The sequence below is a fragment of the Salvelinus namaycush genome, chromosome 1 (genome assembly GCF_016432855.1).
Source record: "Salvelinus namaycush isolate Seneca chromosome 1, SaNama_1.0, whole genome shotgun sequence".
NCBI lineage: Eukaryota > Metazoa > Chordata > Actinopteri > Salmoniformes > Salmonidae > Salvelinus > Salvelinus namaycush.
The window spans coordinates 43,299,544-43,320,973 of NC_052307.1; the positions used below are offsets into that span (position 1 = coordinate 43,299,544).

Below are 21,430 nucleotides of genomic sequence, written 5' to 3' on the forward strand. Positions count from 1 at the left end.
AAGTGCTGACAAGAACAATAGCGTCTGAAGGCAATGCATCGTGGACTCCCGAATAAGTAAGAAGAGGTCACAGGAAAACAATTAATTACATGATGGATTTCAGGTTGGAGGGTGGGTGGTGATGGTGAGGGGGGGGGGGGGGGGGTAAAAATACACACGTACCATGCAACCACTCAGCAGTAACTGCTTTTACCTCGGCGAGAACAGCAAAACATTTGTTTTTAAAGTAACATCTCAGAGTCCAAGACGCAGTTACCTTGAAACGATAACGATGCTTGTATGACTGCAGCTGCATCCCTATATGATGACAAAACATTCCACAGACCAACCATGAGGATGAAGGAGGAATAGAAATAAAAAAGATAGGTAAAACCAAAATAATAGAGGAATGCCTATACCAAAAACTTGCAATGAAGGTTTCTCTCCCCCCATAGTTTACCATAAGAGTCGGGACACACCGGACAAGCTAAGACAGACAGCTTGGGTTTCAGTGGAGAATGATTACAGTAGAGGGACATGCATCCCTCTTGTAGTAGTGTTTGTAATTTGTAGTACTATGCTAATAAATAAATATTCTATAAGAATGGCCCATATGGGAGGCAGCTGGGAGTACAAAAAAAAGTACTAAAATGTATGCACTCACTACTGTAATTCACTCTGGATAAGAGCACTGCTAAATTACTAAAATGTACATTTTCATAACCATGCGGTATGAGTGAATACAATTGAGAGAAGAATTGAGCTGTCCAGTGCATCCTTGCCTCTCCCTTTCCAATACAAGCTTTCCCAAGTCTGGCTCAATAAACTAACAAGCAAACTTATAACTTCACATAAAAAATGTCATTAATATAATTTCTATCATTTTTTCTTCTTTTTTTTGGTCTGAACAGAACACATGAAATGTAATCAAGTCCTGCTTTTAGGTCGGGGAATATAAAGTGATGAGAAGGACCCTTGTTACAAATAAAAATAAAGTTCAGGGAACATTGTAAACTCTACAGTTACTTTACATGTAAAGTTTATGTTAACACCAGCCCACCAATCAGCACAAGCTTTCCTTGCAAACCATACAGAAACTCAAGCGTCTCAAGAGTCATTGGTCAATAGTCCAACACAACTGTGGGTTTCAATTGTCTGGACCTAGAATACAATTCTTAAATTGTTTTTTCATACAGGAAAAAGACAAATCAAAAGTGAAATAATTAAGTATGCTATATATCTTAAGTACATCTTTTTTTTTTTTTACTTTGGTTATGAACTTGTCTAGCAAAATGTGTTAGTCAGCTCCGTCCGCCTTAACATTCATTAGATCTTTGGAACACTGTGCATCTAAACTCACTAACCACTATTTGCAAGAAAATACAGTACATTGTGAGGTGGGGGCCTATTCATTGAGAAGAGCACCCGGAAAGCTATCTTTATGACAAGAAGAAAAAAAGACAGTTAAAATAATGTTAACATGTAAAAATCTAAAAAGCATGAAAAACCTGTGTTGAGAGATGGGCGGGTTAAAGCAGGTTAAAGCATTAGGGGAAAAGTTACTATCTACACACTTTATACAATTAATTACATTTAGCAACTTTCAACTAATCAACGTAAGAGTAATCAGAGGTAGCGAGTTCACAAGCCTATCGAAATAAGCTTTTCTTTTTTGTAAGGGGAGGAAAGCTATACTGACAAAAAATAAATGTACCCACCAAACGAGAAGTTCAGCCTACACCGACCCCCCTCCCTCCCGTCTCTTCCCTGTTCAACTAACTGCCCCACCCTCACCCCATATCCCCCTTCCCCAAGAAGAAACATCCGAAGACCTTCCAGTTTAAACATTCACAGCAACATTACAGGTTCTTTGAGTAAAACAAGTACCTCCATTTAGTTTTTTTGTATCCCAGGATGAGCTTTCGTGGGCAAAATGACTAACCCCACCTCCCCTCTTTCTCTTACTCAGAGACCAGCTGTAGAGTGGAGACTTTAAGGTGAGTGTGTGTCTGGAGTAAATTAAATTGAGCCCCTCATCTGGAAACTCAGACATAAAACTTTTAGGTAAAGCATGGATATGACCAACAACATCCCTCCACCCTAATGCAGACATCCCTACTATCTCCAGGTTCACTCACATTAGCATTGGACATATACAGTAGCTGCTGTTTGGTTACAACAAAAACACATTCTTTGAAATTATTGCCTGTAGTGTACATCATTGACAGAGTGAATAATATTAGACCTGTCTAAATTAAAAGGAGGAATGGCGTAGTTGTTTGACTAATGAGGTTGGAGTATATAGGGAACCCTGAATACCCCCAGAAGGGATCAGTTTGAAAAAGTCAAAGGCTTAAATACTCCCAAGTAAAGGTGTTGAGGGTGTATTAGGACTGAGAGGCATGAGGTGGGCCTGAGGTTACAGCAGTACCCCATTCACATTTACAAGATCTAAGAGAAACAACCACCGGTCCATGCCCTCACACCCACCATAGGTGACTTCAGAGAGAGGGGGGAAGGGGAGGTACACTGCCCATCTAGACTTCCAGAGGTGGTGGACATGCTGGGGTTGTTTTCCATGACCATCCTGCCACATGCTGACTCTGGACAACCACTACACACACTAAGCCAGGTGGTTGTGTATAGACATTTATGTTTACGTGTGTGTGTGAGAGAGAGAGAGAGTGTGTAGCTGTGTTTCTGCATGAGTGTACATGTGCATTTGTTTGGTTGTGAGGTGGGGAAAAATGAAAAAGCATTCTTTGGCTTGATGTTGTGTTTTAGGAGGGTGAGGTGTGCATTCTCAGGTGGCTGATGAGGTTGCGTTGCTGGGTGAACTTTCCACCGCACAACTGGCATTCGTACGGCTTCTCTCCCGAGTGGACGCGCATGTGCTCCGTCAGCCGGTACTGGCGTGTGAAGCGCATGCCACACTCATCGCATGCAAATGGTTTCAGGCCCAGGTGGCTCCGCATGTGGCGTGTCATAGTGCCTCTCTGGGTGAACATCTTCCCGCAGATGTTACATGGGAAGGGTCGGGTCAGCCAGTGGCTCTTCTCGTGCTGTCTCAGGGTCGCCGGGTCTTTGTAGCTCTTACTGCATACGGTACATTTGAAGGGCCGTGGCTCGGAGATGCCGAATGTGGTGGGAGCCACGGGGGCCGAGAGGTCCTCAGCCTCTTCCTCTTTCACAAAGGCCCCTCCCTCCTCTTTGATGTAGAGCTCGTCCTCTGTGTGCGTCTCCACATGGGCGTTGAGCTGCTCCGAGCTGGGAAAGCCCTTCCCACAGGGGATGCACACATACAAGTTGTCCCCAAACGCTGGCTCAAACCCTTCCTGCCGGTACACATAGTTGGCGCTGTGGTGCCCTCCTCCTCCACTCTCTCCATCACTATGCCCGCTCTGGTCACTGTGCTCCTGCCCATTCTCCCCTCCTTCCTCCTCCTCTTTACACTGGAAGGACTGGTCTGAGGGAAAGCTGCACCTGCTGTCCCCACCTATGCCACTGGATGAGCGGCCCTCTTTAGGTCCCACAATCACACCATTGACCAGGGGCGGGTCACGATCCTCAGCCTTCAGACCAGAAGCCTCTCTCTTGGGCCACTCCTTCTTGCGGGCTACCTGGCGGGAGCTCTTGCGAGGTGGGGGAGCGTCTGGATGGGCCTGACTGTCTTCAGGGGCTTTGGGGGTGGGTATGAGCTCCATGGGCTCTGGGCCGGTGGTGTCCAAACCGGGCAGAGTGATGGTGGAATCATCCAGTGAGGCACTGTTGGTTGTGGATACTGAGGCAGATTGAGGGGAACCCTGGGAGTTGCTGTGAGGGCTGAGTGCGTCTGTTGTGGTACACGCCGATGGAGGGCTCTTCTTGGACAGGTCCAGCCCGAGATCTGTCTCCCTGCCGCTCAAACCGTTACTGAGGTTTCCATTACTACCACTCCCGCAGGTCCCATTCTTCCCGGCGGTGCTCCCGATGAACATCTCATCATCCGAGAGCTTGTCCCGGAGGCCGTCATCGGGCTGTGGCTGGTCTGCGTCGGAGGGGGCGAGGATGTAGTGGTTGTGGGAGGCGGTGAGGGTGGAGGACGAGAGGCGCTCGTTGTTGAGGCGCAGTCGGCTGAGCGGACCCGAGGTGGAGAGTTTACCCGGCAGAGGCTTGCCGCCGCTTCGCTTGAGCTTCTTCCTGCACATCGCGGCGAGGTCATGGAGCTGGAGGTAGCTGGCTGCGGTCAAGAGGGCACTGTAGTTCTGCTCACTACTCTGGTCCAATGAGGACAGGAGCTTCCCCGTGTAGATGAAGTCCAGGACTTGTCGGAAAACAGAGGGATTCACCATTTCTGTGTCCAGGTTGATGAGGTTGTCGTGGAGAACCAGGGACTTGAAGTAGATACTGCTGGCTGCTAGGATGTTCTTGTGGGCTCGGAACAGAGCGTTCTCCACCACGATGATGACGTCACACAGGAAGCCCTTAGCCCTCTGCTGGTTGAGTTGCAGTAGTATTTGTTTGGCATGATTTGGCAGTTCCATTTCCACCTTCCTTTTCTCTCTCTTCCTACACAGGCAACACCTGAAGGAGAGAGAGAGAGAGCGAGAGAGAGAGAGAGAGAGAGAGAGGCGTGTTAGTGTTATCAAAAATAGGCCTAAGACCAGGGAGGTTTTCCAATGCCAAAAAAACAGAACAAAAAAAGCACACATGGAATATCCGTTTGAGCATGGTAAAGTTATCAATTACACTTTGGATGGTTTAGAAATAGACCCAGTCGCTACAAAGATACAGGCGTCCTTCATAACTCAGTTGCCGGAGAGGAATGGTGACTTTAAAATAGTTACAGAGTTTAACTTCTCTAGGGTAGGGGGAAGCATTTCAGAATTTTGGATGAAAAGCATGCCCAAATTAAACTGCCTGCTACTCGGGCCCAGAAGATATGATATGCATATAACTGGTAGATTTGGATAGAAAACACTCTAAAGTTTCCAAAACTGTTAAAATAGTGTCTGTGAGTATAACATCACTGATTTGGCAGGCGAAAACCTGAGAAAAATCCATTCAGGAAGTAGTTTTATTTTGGTTTTGTAGTTTTCTATTCAATGCCATTACAGTACCCATTGACTTAGGACTCAAATTGCAGTTCCTATGCCTTCCACTAGATGTCAACAGTCTTTAGAAATTGTTTCAGGCTTGTATTCTGAAAAATTAGGAAGTAAGAGCAGTCTGAATGAGTGGACCCTAAAGTGTCACAGAGCTTTTTCATGCGCGAGTCCGAGAGAGTGCCTTTCTTGTTTACCTTTTATATTGACGACGTTATTGTCCGGTTGAAATATTATCGATTATTTAGGCTAAAAACAACCTGAGGATTGAATATAAACATCGTTTGACATTTTTCTATGAACTTTACGGATACAATTTAGATTTTTTGTCTGCCTGTTTTGACTGCGTTTGAGCCTGTGGATTACTGAAGAAAACGCCCGAACAAAACAGTTTTTTGGATATAAAGAGACTTTATCGGACAAAAGGAACATTTATTGAGTAAATTAATGTCTGCTGAGTGCAACCATATGAAGATCATCAAAGGTAAGGGATTAATTTTATCTCTATTTCTGACTTGTGTAACTCTTCTACTTGGCTGGTTACTGTTTGTAATGATTTGTCTGCTGGGCTATGTTCTCAAATAATCGTAAGGTATGCTTTCGCCGTAAAGCATTTTTTAAATCTGACACCGTGGTTCACAAGAAGTTAATCTTTAAACTTATGTAAAATATGTTTTGTTTTCTGAATTTTTATAATGAGTATTACTGTATTTGAATTTGGCGCCCTGCAGTTTCACTGGCTGTTGAAGAGGTGGGACGCTACCGTCTCACGTACCCTAGAGAAGTTAATGGAGGTAATAGGAGAAAACTGAGGATGGATCAACAACATTGTAGTTACTCAACAATAATAGCCTAAATGACAGAGTGAAAAGAAGGAAGCCTGTACAGAATAAAACAATTCCAAAACGCATCCTGTTTGCAACAAGGCACTAAATACTGAAAAAAATGTGGCAAATGAATTAACTTTTTATCTTGAAAACAAAGTGTTATGTTTAGGGCAAATCTAATACAACACATTACTGAGTACCACTCTCCATATTTTCATAGTGGTGGCTGCATCATGTTATGGGTATGCTTGTAATCTTTAAGGACTGGGGATTTTTTCATGATAAAAAATAGAAGGAATGAAGCTAAGCACAGGCAAAATCCTAGAGGAAAACCTGGTTGAGTTTGCTTTCCACCAGACACTGGGAGATGAATTCACCTTTCAGCAGGACAATAACCTTAAAGACAAGGCCAAATCTACACTGGAGTTACTTACCAAGAATACAGTGAATGTCCCTGAGTGGTCAAGTTACAGTTTCGACTTAAATATACTTGAAAATGGCGAGACCTGAAAATGATTGTCAAGCAATGATCAACAACCAATTTGACAGAGCTGGAAGAATGTTTTAAAGAATATCGGGTAAATGTTGCACAATCCAGGTGTGGAAAGCTCTCAGAGACGTAAATTCTTATGGATAAGGGGCAGCATTTTCACGTTTGGATGAAAAGCGTGCACAGAGTAAACTGCCTGCTACTCAGTCCCAGTTGCTAATATATGCATATTATTAGTAGATTTGGAGAAAAATCCAACCAGGAAGTGGGAAATCTGAGGTTTGTAGTTTTTCAAAGCTTGGCCTATTGAATACACAGTGTCTATGGGGTCATTTTGCACCTCCTAAGGCTTCCACTAGATGTCAACCGTCTTTAGAAACCTGTTTGAGGCTTCTACTGTAAAGGAGGGGCTCATAAGGACTCGTTGAGTTAGTGGTCTAGCAGAGTGCCACAAACTCTTGACGCTCGTTCATGTGAGAAGTAGCTCTCGTTCCATGGCTTTTCTACAGACAAAGGAATTCTTCGGTTGGGACATTATTGAACATTTATGATTTAAAAAATCCTAAAGATTGATTCTATACATCGTTTGATATGTTTCTACGACCAGTAATATAACTTTTTGGAATTTTCGTCCGACATTTCCGCTGGACTTACCCGCGCCTCGTGAGTTTCGATTTGTTTACTAAACGCCCTAACAAAAGGAGGAATTTGGACATAAATGATGGACTTCATGGAACAAATCAAACATTTATTGTGGAACTGGGATTCCTGCGAGTGCATTCTGACGAAGATCATCAAAGGTAAGTGAATATTTATAATGCTATTTCTGACTTATGTCCAACATGGCGGATATCTTCTTGGGTTGTTTATGTCTCTGAGCGCCGTACTCAGATTATTGCATGGTTTGCTTTTTCTGTAAAGTTTTTTTGAAATCTGACACAGCGCTTGCATTAAGGAGAAGTATATCTTTAAATCTGTGAATAACACTTGTATATTTTATTAATGTTTATTATGAGTATTTCTGTGATTTGATGTGGCTCTGTGCAAATTCACGGGATGCTTTGGAGGCAAAGCCAAATGTAAACTGAGGTTTTTGGATATAAATATGAACTGATCGAACAAAACATACATGTATTGTGTAACATGTTGTCCCGGGAGTGTCATCTGACGAAGAATATCAAAGGTTAGTGATTAATTTTATCAATATTTCTGCTTTTTGTGTCTACTCTCTTTGGTTGGAAAATCACTATATGCTTTCTGTGACTAGTTGCTGACCTAACATAATGATATGTTCTGCTTTCGCCTAAAATATTTTTTGAAATCGGACACTGTGGTTGGATTAACGAGAATTTTATCTTTAAAATGGTGCCTAATACTTGTATGTTTTAGAAAATTGAATTATGAGATTTCTGTTGATTGAATTTGGCGCCCTGCAATTTCATTGGCTGTTGGAGAGGGGTTCCGCTAGCGGAACAGGGTTCAGGTTAACCAGAAAAGGCCAGAGAAGGCTAAAGGTGCTTCTACGCATGTTCTGATTTAACCGTTTGACACGTACAAGAACATGGCTGTGATCATTCTACAGTGGTCCCTGCAGCGTCTACTCAAACGGCTGTGATTAGATTACTTTATTACACCAATAGAAAATACACTTAGCAACAGAATTTGGAGAATGAACAGAGTGCATCTTCTGGACCCAAAATGTATTAAATACGTAAATGAAAAAATAAAAACCTTTACCATTACAAATGTAGACAGAGGACAGAAAAAAAGCTGACACCTGATATAATTTCGGATGCCATTAAGGCGTACATCATAAAAACATACTACATTATAAAATCCATGTACACTAACAACAAAATGGCAGTGCAGAATGCCTCGTGAAAAAGGGTAGACATTTATGTCCCCAAAACATGACCAAATAATAGCACATTTACGCTGATCTGCTCACTCGTGGGAAACAACATTCAAACTGGATAATAACTCAAAACAACTTGTAAGGCTAGATAATTTTATAGATAACCACTACCAATGCAGTAAAAAAAACATGGCAGAGAATAAACACAGAAAGAATGAAGAACCGAACTCTAAAAGGAAACTAAGCCTTTCGACTGACATGGATTACCTATTTTCTCCACCCTGTACAGTAAGCGTGGAAACCGAACTGCTAAAATCAATAAATTATAAATTAGGCATGCTTGAGTTCGACCTTAAAGATAAGATGAAGGCAAGCCTTGAAATGAGTGATGAGAAAGCCGCGACACGGGAAAAATAAACTGTAAAGCTGAAGGGGTACAGTCAATGTAATCAACACAGACGTTAATGAATTTAAGAGAGAACAAGTTGTTAAGCGAATACCTACTTGATATACAGACTAGATCAATGCGAAAAAAATCTGGTGCTTTCCGGAATTAAAGAGGATGAAGATCCAAAGAGTGTGGTGAAAGAATTCATGGTTAAAGCACTACAGATCCCAGGCGACACTGTCGACCAAATTAAACTCGAATGCATCGTTTTGGACAGAGAGGACAGCGATACGAGTGCCCAATCATTGACAAATTAGAATCCTTTAAAGATGAAATAATAGTTAAAAGCCTGGGCAAAAGACTCGCCGGCTTAAAATAGGCATGAACGATTGGTTCCCAAAGGAAATACGCAAGGTACTGTATCCATTATTCAAAGACAATAGACTGAAAGGGAGACGTGTAGCTCTCGTTATTGACAAGCTATGCATTGATAACCAACTGTTTTGAGACCAAAACCACTCCATTGCTATTCTAAATAAAATGGAACATTTAATACTATTAATGGCAGGGATTGTAATAAAAAAAAATACAGAAATAATAAAATACAACAATTAATAAAGAAACTATAAATACACTATATTATTCAAGTTAGGGAATGTTGTAAAATAATTTGTATTCTATGTTTTATGTATAGTATTTATAAATAGATAAAAGATAGGACAATTCATGAAATAATAAATCCCCAAATACAAGGAACTGCAACACAAAAGATCCCAAAGCCCAAAATTAGGCAGGAATCAACAAGGTAGAAATAAAAACACAACAAGCAGAGGACACAAAAGACACAGTATGTGGGTATGTACTTCGGGCTTCGGATACTTTTGTGTTCCAGTTCCTTGTATATGTGAGGGGAGTAAGGGTGTGTAGTAAGATGGGGTACCTGTGTGTTTTGTATGACTGGAAAAGTGTGATGAGTTAAGTGAGTAGGTAAGGAAAATGGTTGCAAATGCCAGAGCCCATGTGTGTCTGCGAGCAGGAGTTGTGACAGACTGAGAGTCTTTATATTTGCACAGATATGGTACATACATTTTCAAATTAAAATACAAATATATAGTTTATTTTTGTCCTATCATGATGGAACGGTGCCAACCCCATATCCTAGATACCGACCTGAGCGACCCACCTATTAAGGAGAAGTCCTTATCCATTTTATAGGTCTACTGCAAGTAGCCTACGCAGCCATGACAGAAAGGTGAACGTGGTCAGGACCCACAAAGCAGCACCGCCCCCTCAAAAGTCTGAGCCTGCATGGCAAGGTTGGTCCAAAAGCCAAAGCCCCTGGATGGGTGAGCATAATATACAAGGATTTTCTCAAAGCTGCTAATGAGAACCTTGATGACCTCGTACCTAGCCGGTAGGAATTCCGGTGGAGTACCCCACCCAGGTAGTGGCAGTGCTGGTAACACTGGCTGCAGTAACCCATGGGGAGGGAGTCACACTCTGACAATCAGAGAGGGGGCATATTATTGTGGCCCTGGCGGTACAGAATAATCAAACGGTCTGACTGCACAGAGGTGCTTGGGAAGATGGGTCTCAACAGGGGACCAGCGTGTGTGGGTGTTGGGGTGAAGAGATTTTACAGACAGATTATTTCACTTATAATTCACTGTACCACAATTCCAGTGGGTCAGAAGTTTACTTACACTAAGTTGACTGTGCCTTTAAACAGCTCGGAAAATTCCAGAAAATTATGTCATTGCTTTAGAAGCTTCTAATAGGCTAATTGACATCATTTGAGTCAATTGGAGGTGTACCTGTGGATGTATTTCAAGGCCTACCTTCAAACTCTGTGCCTATTTGCTTGACATCATGGGAAAATCAAAAGAAACCAGCCAAGACCTCAGAAAAAAATGGAAGACCTCCACAAGTCTGGTTCATCCTTGGGAGAAATTTCCAAACCCTGAAGGTACCACGTTCATCTGTACAAACTATAGTACGCAAGTATAAACACCGTGGGACCACGCAGCCGTCATTCCGCTCAGGAAGGAGACGTGTTCTGTCTCCTAGAGATGAACGTACTTTGGTGCGAAAAGTGCAAATCAATTCCAGAAAAACAACAAAGGACCTTGTGAAGATGCTGAGGAAACAGGTACAAAAGTATCTATATCCACAGTAAAACGAATCCTATATCGACATAACCTGAAAGGCCGCTCAGCAAGGAAGAAGCCACTGCTCCAAAACCTCCATAAAAAAGTTTGCAACTGCACATGGGGACAAAGATCATACTTTTTGGAGAAATTTCCTCTGGTCTGATGAAACAAAAATAGAACTGTTTGGCCATAATGACCATCATTATGCTTGGAGGAAAAAGGGGGAGGCTTGCAAGCTGAAGAACACCATCCCAACCGGGAAGCACGGGGGTGGCAGCATCATGTTGCGGGGGTGCTTTGCTGCAGGAGGGACTGGTGCACTTCACAAAATAGATGGCATCATGAGGGAGGAAAATTATGCGGATATATTGAAGCAACATCTCAAGACATCAGTCAGGAAGATAAAGCTTGGTAGCAAATGGGTCTTTCAAATGGACATGACCCCAAGCATACTACCAAAGTTGTGGCAAAATGGCTTAACGGCAACAAAGTGAAGGTATTGGAGTGGCCGAACTTGTGGGCAGAACTGAAAAGGCGTGTGCGAGCAAGGAGGCCTACAAACCTGACTCAGTTACACCAGCACTGTCAGGAGGAATGGGCAAAAATTCACCCAACTTATTGTGTGAAGCTTGTGGAAGGCTACTCGAAACGTTTGACCCAAGTTAAACAATTTAAAGGCAATGCTACTAAATACTAATTGAGTGTATGTAAACTTCTGACCCACTAGGAATGTGATGAAAGAAATAAAAGCTGAAATAAATAAATCTCTCTACTATTATTCTGACATTTCACATTCTTAAAATAAAGTGGTGATCCTAACTGGATTAAATGTCAGGAATTGTGAAAAAAACGGAGTTTAAATGTAATTTGTCTATGATGTAAACTTCTGACTTCAACTGTATGTGCTCGGAAAACCACCAAGTGGTATAAGACAATATTTGTCCATCTGATCAACACTGCTACCCTCAATGGCCACATAGTTCACCGCCAGCTAACAAGTGAGATGATTACTGAACTAGGTTTTTTGCAATTGGACATACAGGTCACATACAAATCAAATACAGTTCCAATATGCAATTATATTGACAATATATCACCCACCTCCCCACTGCCTCATCCTCCTCCCCACTCCCTCATCCTCCCCAATCCCTCTCCAAACAGTATGTTGCTAGCATACAAAACCTGGCTTCAATCTTCAACAAGACAGATGTCCAGTTTCAGTTATGATGTTAAATACTGTTTGTGGTTTCTGAAAGTACAGAATTAAGAGGAATTATTAGTAATTAAAATACAATCAGTACATAGCAATAAAACAATAGTATAAGAAAGTAACATAAAATATATACAAATAATACGTTGCATTGACAATATGACACTTATGAATGATAACTGAAGAGCTCCACAAGGGGGCGGAAGTATGATAAACAGACCAAATGAATACACAGGCTAATGCAATGATCATGATAAGGCCAGGGCAGCTTCAAAAGACATAACACAAGCTAACACCATTAGCATTGTTTTACAGAACTAATAGAAGAATGTAGCCACATAAGAACAATTATGCATAACAGCACAAAGGTTATGAAATTAGTACCTTGCGTGTCTGTGGTTGTAAAGGCATCCACACAAAATACATTAGGCTCCATAAATACAGTGTGCTACAGTAGAAATTACATTACACGATATACAGAAACTGTATTATGATAAGGTAATAAAGCACTTACTTTGATAGGAACGCACACACGTACAAAGTAATTATTAGTAATCTGTTCTGTTCTGACTGGAGATGGGCAAATGTGTCCATACTTGACCTTGGGAAACACTGGGGGAGTGCTTGGGCTCTCATCGAATATTTTCCTGGTCATCTAGCTAATCCACGGCGTACATTAGCATAGCATGCCTCAAACGTAAAATTGTCCGCCACAGTGATAAGGGCTACTTCTATGTGAATTAATGAGCCAGAACGCACATCATTTCAAGCTGTTCTATGAAAATAAAAATCTTTAAAAATAAAGTTAAAACATAGATAATAGATAATAGTAAGTCTAATGTCTGAACATCTCATGTTTGTTGTACATTTACATGTTTTGCACTCCATCTGAATGTAGAGAGCTAGCTAACTAGCCAGCTAACTTTTGGCTAGCTACTGATTTAGTTAACGTTAGCTAATATCAGCTAACCAGCAGGGATGAATAAAATGTATTTATAGCTAGCAGGAGTTTAGGGTTGTTGCTAGCTAGTTAACTAGTGTTTGTCTGGGAGTTCCATTTGTTGATGAAGCTAGCTAGCTAGATGGCTGGCTAGTAAGCTAGTAGTTAACAACCCCAGCTAGCTAGCTAGTAATTAACAATCCCAGCCAGCTAGCTAGATAGCTAGCTAACTAGTTAACTAGCTAGCTAACACCTTGGCTAACATTCATCAGGCAACTTTGTCGTAGACAGCTAGGAGTAGGCAAACTCATAGGCAAGCCACTACCAGCAGAAAGGAGCCCTTATTTCCACAGCCAACATCGGTTGCTACCTAGCTACATGAATCACATTTCTCTACTCCACTTATTTGTTACAGGGCTCCTGTCTTTTGACCCAGTGTAACAAGGTGGATTTCATAGCTACATAGCTAGCTATTGAAATGATGTTTGAATTCATGTTGATCTGGATTTACATTCATGTGTGTTTGTGACATCTTGTGGTTGGTCGACAGTATTGCACCCCTTGACTTTTCTCCTCAGACTGTTTTATGTTGCTGGAGAGAATGTGAGGAGTGAGAGATTCCTTCAAGTCAACTAACACTACTGCTATGTTATGTGCTCATTACCCACCGAATAAAACAAATTGAATAAGCTACATCATCACGTGCTTTCTTTCCTGTTGCCCTCAGAGGGAAAAACTAGAAAGTTACACCATTTTTACAATTTTAAATGTTACCTTTATTTAACTGGGCAAGTCAGTTAAGAAAAAAATATTATTTACAATGACAGTGGGTTAACTGCCTTGTTCAGGGGCAGAACGACAGATTCTTACCTTGTTAGCCTGGCCCAACGCTCTAACTACTAGGCTACCTGCCGCCAGCGGAAATCTAATTAGCATAATAATAAAAACTCCCCACAAAAGCTGCTAGTTTAAGCTAGAGATATTGTATCTGTTTAGTTTTTTTGCATTGGATGTGTCTCAAGCCACCGCATAAACCTATGTCGCCCTTCCGCATCTGCAGTGAAAAGTGACAGAGCTAGAGCAGTGTTTGTCAGACAATGAGACATCCCGAAAATCGGTCTTCTCACAAAATCGTCTGTAGCGTTCGAACGGTTTTGCCTACAAACTATTATGAACAACCCCTCTATGGAAAGATGAGACGCTCACAAACACAGTAGTGTTCTCCGTTTTGCTCTACGACTAGACGCGTCTTGGGACTCGTCTGAAGTCGGTACAACCGATCTGCCAACTTCTGTCTGTAGCGTCCGAACAGTTTGGACTACACACTAATATGACCCCTCCATGTAAAGGTGAGACTCTCACAAACATATCAATTCTTAATAACCAATGCCAGTCACGTGATCGGGTCCTTCTCACAGGCCTCACAATGCCGAAGTACAAGTGAAGACAGAAACATTGTAAATGCAACGCCGACATTGTAGATGCAACTAGCTTATGTCATTCTATTACCCCCCAAAGTAGAAAAGTTGACCTATTCTATTACCTTATTGAATTCCGAGGCGCACTTCAAAGATGTGGGGCTCCTGAGTGGCGCAGTGGTCTAAGGCACTGCATCTCAGTGCTAGAGGCATCACTACAGGTGAGACTCTAAAGGTCTCACCTGTAGTGTTGCAGGCACTATAACCAGTGCCTGCAACCTGAACCAGGGTAGTTACAAACAGCACAGGAATGAAATCATGTAATGATCACATTTTTACTAACGCTGCAGATATTTGCTTTAAAGCAGTATCCAAATCCATAGGATGTAGTGATCACAGTATAATAGCCATATCTAGGAAAACCAAAGTTCAAAAGGCTGGGCCTAATATAGTGTATAAGAGGTCATACAAGAAGTTTTGTAGTGATTCATATGTTGATGATGTAAAGAATATTTGCTGGTCTGTGGTGTGTAATGAGGAGCAACCAGACGCTGCACTTGACGCATTTATGAAACTACTTATTCCAGTTACTAATAAGAACTGTAAAAACGTCTGTAAAATGACTGTAAAAAAGGTTAAATACCATTAGATTCATGAGGAATTGAAAAAGTATATGGTTGAGAGGGATGAGGCAAAGGGTATGGCAATTAAGTCTGGCAGCCCAACAGATTGGCAAACGTACCGCAAATTAAGAAATCATGTGACTTAACTAAATAATAAGAAAAAGAAACTACACTATGAAACAAATATAAATTATATAAAGAATGACAGTAAAAAGCTTTGGGGCACCTTAAATGACATTTTGGGAACACAAGCAAACTCGGCTCCTTCATTTATTGAATCAGATGGCTAATTCATCACAAAGCCCACTGATATTGCAAACTACTTTAATGATTTTTTCATTGGCATGATAAGAAAACTTAGGGTTGACATGCCAACAACAAATGCTGACACTACACATCCAAGTATATCGGACCAAATTATGAAAGACAAGAATTGTACTTTTGAATTCCGCAAAGTCAGTGTGGAAGTGGTGAAAAATTATCTATCAACAATGACAAGCCACCGGGGTCTGACAACCTGGATGGAAAATTACTGAGCGTTTTGTCACTCCTATTTGCCATATCTTCAATTTAAGCCTACTAGAGAGCGTGTGCCCTCAGGTCTGAAGGAAAGCTAAAGTCATTCCGCTACCCAAGAATAGTAAAGCCCCCTTTACTGGCTCAAATAGCCGACCAATCAGCCTGTTACCAACCCTTAGTAAACTTCTGGAAAAAATTGTGTTTGACCAGATACAATGCTATTTCACAGTAAACAAATTGACAACAGAGTTTCAGCACGCTTAGAGGGAAGGACACTCAACAAGCACAGCACTTACACAAATGACTGATGATTGGCTAAGATAAATTGATGATAAAATGATTGTGGGGGCTGTCTTGTTAGACTTCAGTGCAGCTTTTGACATTATTGATCATAGTCTGCTGCTGGAAAAAACTTAAGTGTTATGGCTAAAATGTGGATAAAGAGTTACTTGTCTAACAGAACACAGAGGGTGTTCTTTAATGGAAGCCTATCGAATATAATAATTCTCCAGGGTAGCTGTTTAGGCCCTTTGCTTTTTCAATTTCTACTAACGACACGCCACTGACTTTGAGTAAAGCCTGAGTTTCTATGTAAGCAGATGACTCAACACTATACACGTCAGCTACTACATCGACTGAAATGACTGCAACACTCAACAAAGAGCTGCACTTAGTTTCAGAGTGAGTGGCAAGGAATACGTTTGCCCTAAATATTTCTAAAACTAAAAGCATTATATATGGAACAAAACACTCACTAAACCCTAAACCTCAACTGAATCTTGTAATAAATAATGTGTAAATTTAGCAAATTGAGATGACTAAACTGCTTCTTGTAACCCTAGATTGTAAACTGTCATGGTCAAAACATATTGATGCAGTAGTAGCTAAGATGGGGAGAAGTCTGTCTATAATAAAGTGATTCTCTGCCTTCTTAAGAATACTATCAACAAGGCAGGTCCTACTGGCCCTAGTTTTGTCGCACCTTGATTACTGCTCAGTCCCATGGTCAGGTGCCACAAAAAAGGACTTAGGAAAATTGCAATTGACTCAGAACAAGGCAGCACGGCTGGCCATTGGATGTACACAGAGAGCTAATATTAATAATATGCATGTCAATCTCTCCTGGCTGAAAGTGGAGAAGAGATTGACTTCATCACTACTTTTATTTCTGAGAGGTATTGACATGTTGAATGCACCGAGCTGTCTGTCTCAACTACTGGCACACAGCTCAGACACCCATGCATACCCCACAAGACATGCCACAAGAGGTCTCTTCACAGTCCCCAAGTACAGAACAGACTATGGGAGGCACACAGTACTACATGGAACTCTATTCCACATCAATTAACTGATGCAAGCAGTAAAATTAGATTTAAAAAACAGATTAAAAAACACCTTATGGAACAGCGGGGACTGTGAAGCAACACAAACATTGGCACACACACACACACACACACACACACACACACACACACACACACACACACACACACACACACACACACACACACACACACACACACACACATACACACACACACACACACACACACACACACACACATGGATTTAGTAATGTAGATATGTGGTAGTTGTGGAGTAGGGGCCTGAGGGCACACAGTGTGTTGTGAAATCTGTGAATGTATTGTAACGTTTTAAAGTTATATAAACTGCCTTAATTTTTCTGGACTAATGGGGATCCATAATAAATACAAATACAAAGACACAGCGGTTGGAACCAAAAATCTCATATTTGGACTCATCTGACCAAAGGACAGATTTCCACCGGTCTAATGTCCATTGCTCGTGGTTCTTGTCCCAAGCAACCGGTCTAATGTCCATTACTCGTGGTTCTTGTCTCAAGCAAGTCTCTTCTTCTTATTGGTGTCCTTTAGTAGTGGTTTCTTTGCAGCAATTCGACTATGAAGGCCTGATTCAGTCTCCTATGAACAGTTGATGTTGATTTGTCTGTTACCTGAACTCTATGAAGTATTTATATTGGCTGCAATGTCTGAGGCTGGTAATTCTAATGAACTTATCCTCTTCAGCAGAGGTAACTCTGGGTATTCCTTTCCTGTGGCGGTCCTCATGAGAGCCAGTTTCATCATAGCGCTTAGTGGTTTTTGCAAATGCACTTGAAGAAACTTTCAAAGGTTCCGTTTTAGGACCACTATTGTTTTCACTATATATTTTACCTCTTGGGGATGTTATTCGAAAACATAATGTTAACTTTCACTGCTATGCGGATGACACACAGCTGTACATTTCAATGAAACATGGTGAAGCCCCAAAATTGCCATCGCTAGAAGCCTGTGTTTCAGACATAAGGAAGTGGATGGCTGGAAACTTTCTACTTTTAAACTCAGACAAAACAGAGATGCTTGTTCTAGGTCCCAAGAAACAAAGAGATCTTCTGTTAAATCTGACAATTAATCTTGATGGTTGTAAAGTCGTCTCAAATAAAACTGTGAAGGATCTCGGCGTTACTCTTGACCCTGATCTCTCTTTTGACGAACATATCAAGACTGTTTCAAGGACAGCTTTTTTCCATCTACGTAACATTGCAAAAATCAGAAATTTTCTGTCCAAAAATGATGCAGAAAAATTAATCCATGCATTTGTTACTTCTAGGTTAGACTACTGCAATGCTCTACTTTCCGGCTACCCGGATAAAGCACTAAATAAACTTCAGTTAGTGCTAAATCTCATATTTGGACTCATCTGACCAAAGGACAGATTTCCACCGGTCTAATGTCCATTGCTCGTGGTTCTTGTCCCAAGCAACCGGTCTAATGTCCATTGCTCGTGGTTCTTGTCTCAAGCAAGTCTCTTCTTCTTATTGGTGTCCTTTAGTAGTGGTTTCTTTGCAGCAATTCGACTATGAAGGCCTGATTCAGTCTCCTATGAACAGTTGATGTTGATTTGTCTGTTACCTGAACTCTATGAAGTATTTATATTGGCTGCAATGTCTGAGGCTGGTAATTCTAATGAACTTATCCTCTTCAGCAGAGGTAACTCTGGGTATTCCTTTCCTGTGGCGGTCCTCATGAGAGCCAGTTTCATCATAGCGCTTAGTGGTTTTTGCAAATGCACTTGAAGAAACTTTCAAAGTTCTTGAAATTTTCCGAATTGACTGACCTCCATGTCTTAAAGTAATGATGGACTGTCGTTTCTCTTTGCTTATTTGAGCTGTTCTTGCTATAATATGAACTTGGTCTGTATACCACCCCTACCTTGTCACAACACAACTGATTGACTCAAACGCATTAAGAACATAGATAGGGCTAACATAGATAGGGCTCTAACTCCTCTAGCTTCACAATGAAATAGGGTGCAGGCCAGGCAGCAGGCTGTTAGCCAACCTGCCAGCTTAGTGGAGTCTGCCAATAGCACAGTCAGTGTAGTCAGCTTAGCCATCCCCATTGAGACTGTGTCTGTGCCTCGACCTAGGTTGGGCAAAACTAAACATGGCGGTGTTCGCCTTAGCAATCTCATTAGGATAAAGACCTCCTCCATTCCTGCCATTATTGAAAGAGATCGTGATACCTCACATCTCAAAATAGGGTTACTTAATGTTAGATCCCTCACTTCAAAGGCAGTTATAGTCAATGAACTAATCACTGATCATAATCTTGATGTGATTGGCCTGACTGAAACATGGCTTAAGCCTGATGAATTTACTGTGTTAAATGAGGCCTCACCTCCTGGTTACACTAGTGACCATATCCCCCGTGCATCCCGCAAAGGCGGAGGTGTTGCTAACATTTACGATAGCAAATTTCAATTTACAAAAAAAAAAATGACGTTTTCGTCTTTTGAGCTTCTAGTCATGAAATCTATGCAGCCTACTCAATCACTTTTTATAGCTACTGTTTACAGGCCTCCTGGGCCATATACAGCGTTCCTCTCTGAGTTCCCTGAATTCCTATCAGACCTTGTAGTCATAGCAGATCATATTCTAATTTTTGGTGATTTTAATATTCATATGGAGAAGTCCACAGACCCACTCCAAAAGGCTTTCGGAGCCATCATCGACTCAGTGGGTTTTGTCCAACATGTCTCTGGACCTACTCACTGCCACAGTCATACTCTGGACCTAGTTTTGTCCCATGGAATAAATGTTGTAGATCTTAATGTTTTTCCTCATAATCCTGGACTATCGGACCACCATTTTATTACGTTTGCAATCGCAACAAATAATCTGCTCAGACCCCAACCAAGGAGCATCAAAAGTCGTGCTATAAATTCTCAGACAACACAAAAATTCCTTGATGCCCTTCCAGACTCCTTCTGCCTACCCAAGGACGTCAGACGACAAAAATCAATTAACCACCTAACTGAGGAACTCAATTTAACCTTGCGCAATACCCTAGATGCAGTTGCACCCCTAAAAACGAAAAACATTTGTCATAAGAAACTAGCTCCCTGGTATTCAGAAAATACCCGAGCTTTGAAGCAAGCTTCCAGAAAATTGGAACGGAAATGGCGCCACACCAAACTGGAAGTCTTCCGACTAGCTTGGAAAGACAGTACCGTGCAGTACCGAAGAGCCCTCACTGCTGCTCGATCATCCTACTTTTCCAACTTAATTGAGGAAAATAAGAACAATCCAAAATTTCTTTTTGATACTGTTGCAAAGCTAACTAAAAAGCAGCATTCCCCAAGAGAGGATGGCTTTCACTTCAGCAGTAATAAATTCATGAACTTCTTTGAGGAAAAGATCATGACCATTAGAAAGCAAATTACGGACTCCTCTTTGAATCTGCGTATTCCTCCAGGGCTTAGCTGTCCTGGATCTGCCTTTGACACCATCGATCACCACATTCTTTTGGAGAGACTGGAAACCCAAATTGGTCTACACGGACAAGTTCTGGCCTGGTTTAGATCTTACCTGTCGGAAAGTTATCAGTTTGTCTCTGTGAATGGTTTGTCCTCTGACAAATCAACTGTACATTTCGGTGTTCCTCAAGGTTCCGTTTTAGGACCACTATTGTTTTCACTATATATTTTACCGCTTGGGGATGTTATTCGAAAACATAATGTTAACTTTCACTGCTATGCGGATGACACACAGCTGTACATTTCAATGAAACATGGTGAAGCCCCAAAATTGCCATCGCTAGAAGCCTGTGTTTCAGACATAAGGAAGTGGATGGCTGGAAACTTTCTACTTTTAAACTCGGACAAAACAGAGATGCTTGTTCTAGGTCCCAAGAAACAAAGAGATCTTCTGTTAAATCTGACAATTAATCTTGATGGTTGTAAAGTCGTCTCAAATAAAACTGTGAAGGATCTCGGCGTTACTCTTGACCCTGATCTCTCTTTTGACGAACATATCAAGACTGTTTCAAGGACAGCTTTTTTCCATCTACGTAACATTGCAAAAATCAGAAATTTTCTGTCCAAAAATGATGCAGAAAAATTAATCCATGCATTTGTTACTTCTAGGTTAGACTACTGCAATGCTCTACTTTCCGGCTACCCGGATAAAGCACTAAATAAACTTCAGTTAGTGCTAAATACGGCTGCTAGAATCCTGACTAGAACCAAGAAATTTGATCATATTACTCCAGTGCTAGCTTCCCTACACTGGCTTCCTGTTAAGGCAAGGGCTGATTTCAAGGTTTTACTGTTAACCTATAAAGCGTTACATGGGCTTGCTCCTACCTATCTTTCCGAGTTGGTCCTGCCGTACATACCTATACGTACGCTACGGTCACAAGACGCAGGCCTCCTAATTGTCCCTAGAATTTCTAAGCAAACAGCGGGAGGCAGGGCTTTCTCCTATAGATCTCCATTTTTATGGAACGGTCTGCCTACCCATGTGAGAGACGCAGACTCGGTCTCAACCTTTAAGTCTTTACTGAAGACTTCTCTTCAGTAGGTCATATGATTGAGTGTAGTCTGGCCCAGGAGTGTGAAGGTGAACGGAAAGGCTCTGGAGCAA

At 41.5% G+C, this 21,430-nt stretch overlaps 1 protein-coding gene across 1 annotated transcript in view; it reads right to left on the minus strand.

Annotated features, from left to right (window-relative positions):
* Positions 1-1,810: 1,810 nt before the first annotated feature.
* The window catches only part of LOC120055429 (hypermethylated in cancer 2 protein-like), a 55,388-nt gene continuing 35,768 nt past the window's right edge, over positions 1,811-21,430 (minus strand). The window contains exon 2 of the mRNA XM_039003295.1: positions 1,811-4,542. Within this exon, the coding sequence (XP_038859223.1) occupies positions 2,760-4,502 (1,743 nt within the window). The 5' untranslated portion in view covers positions 4,503-4,542 and the 3' untranslated portion in view covers positions 1,811-2,759. The remainder of the gene's footprint in view (positions 4,543-21,430) is intronic.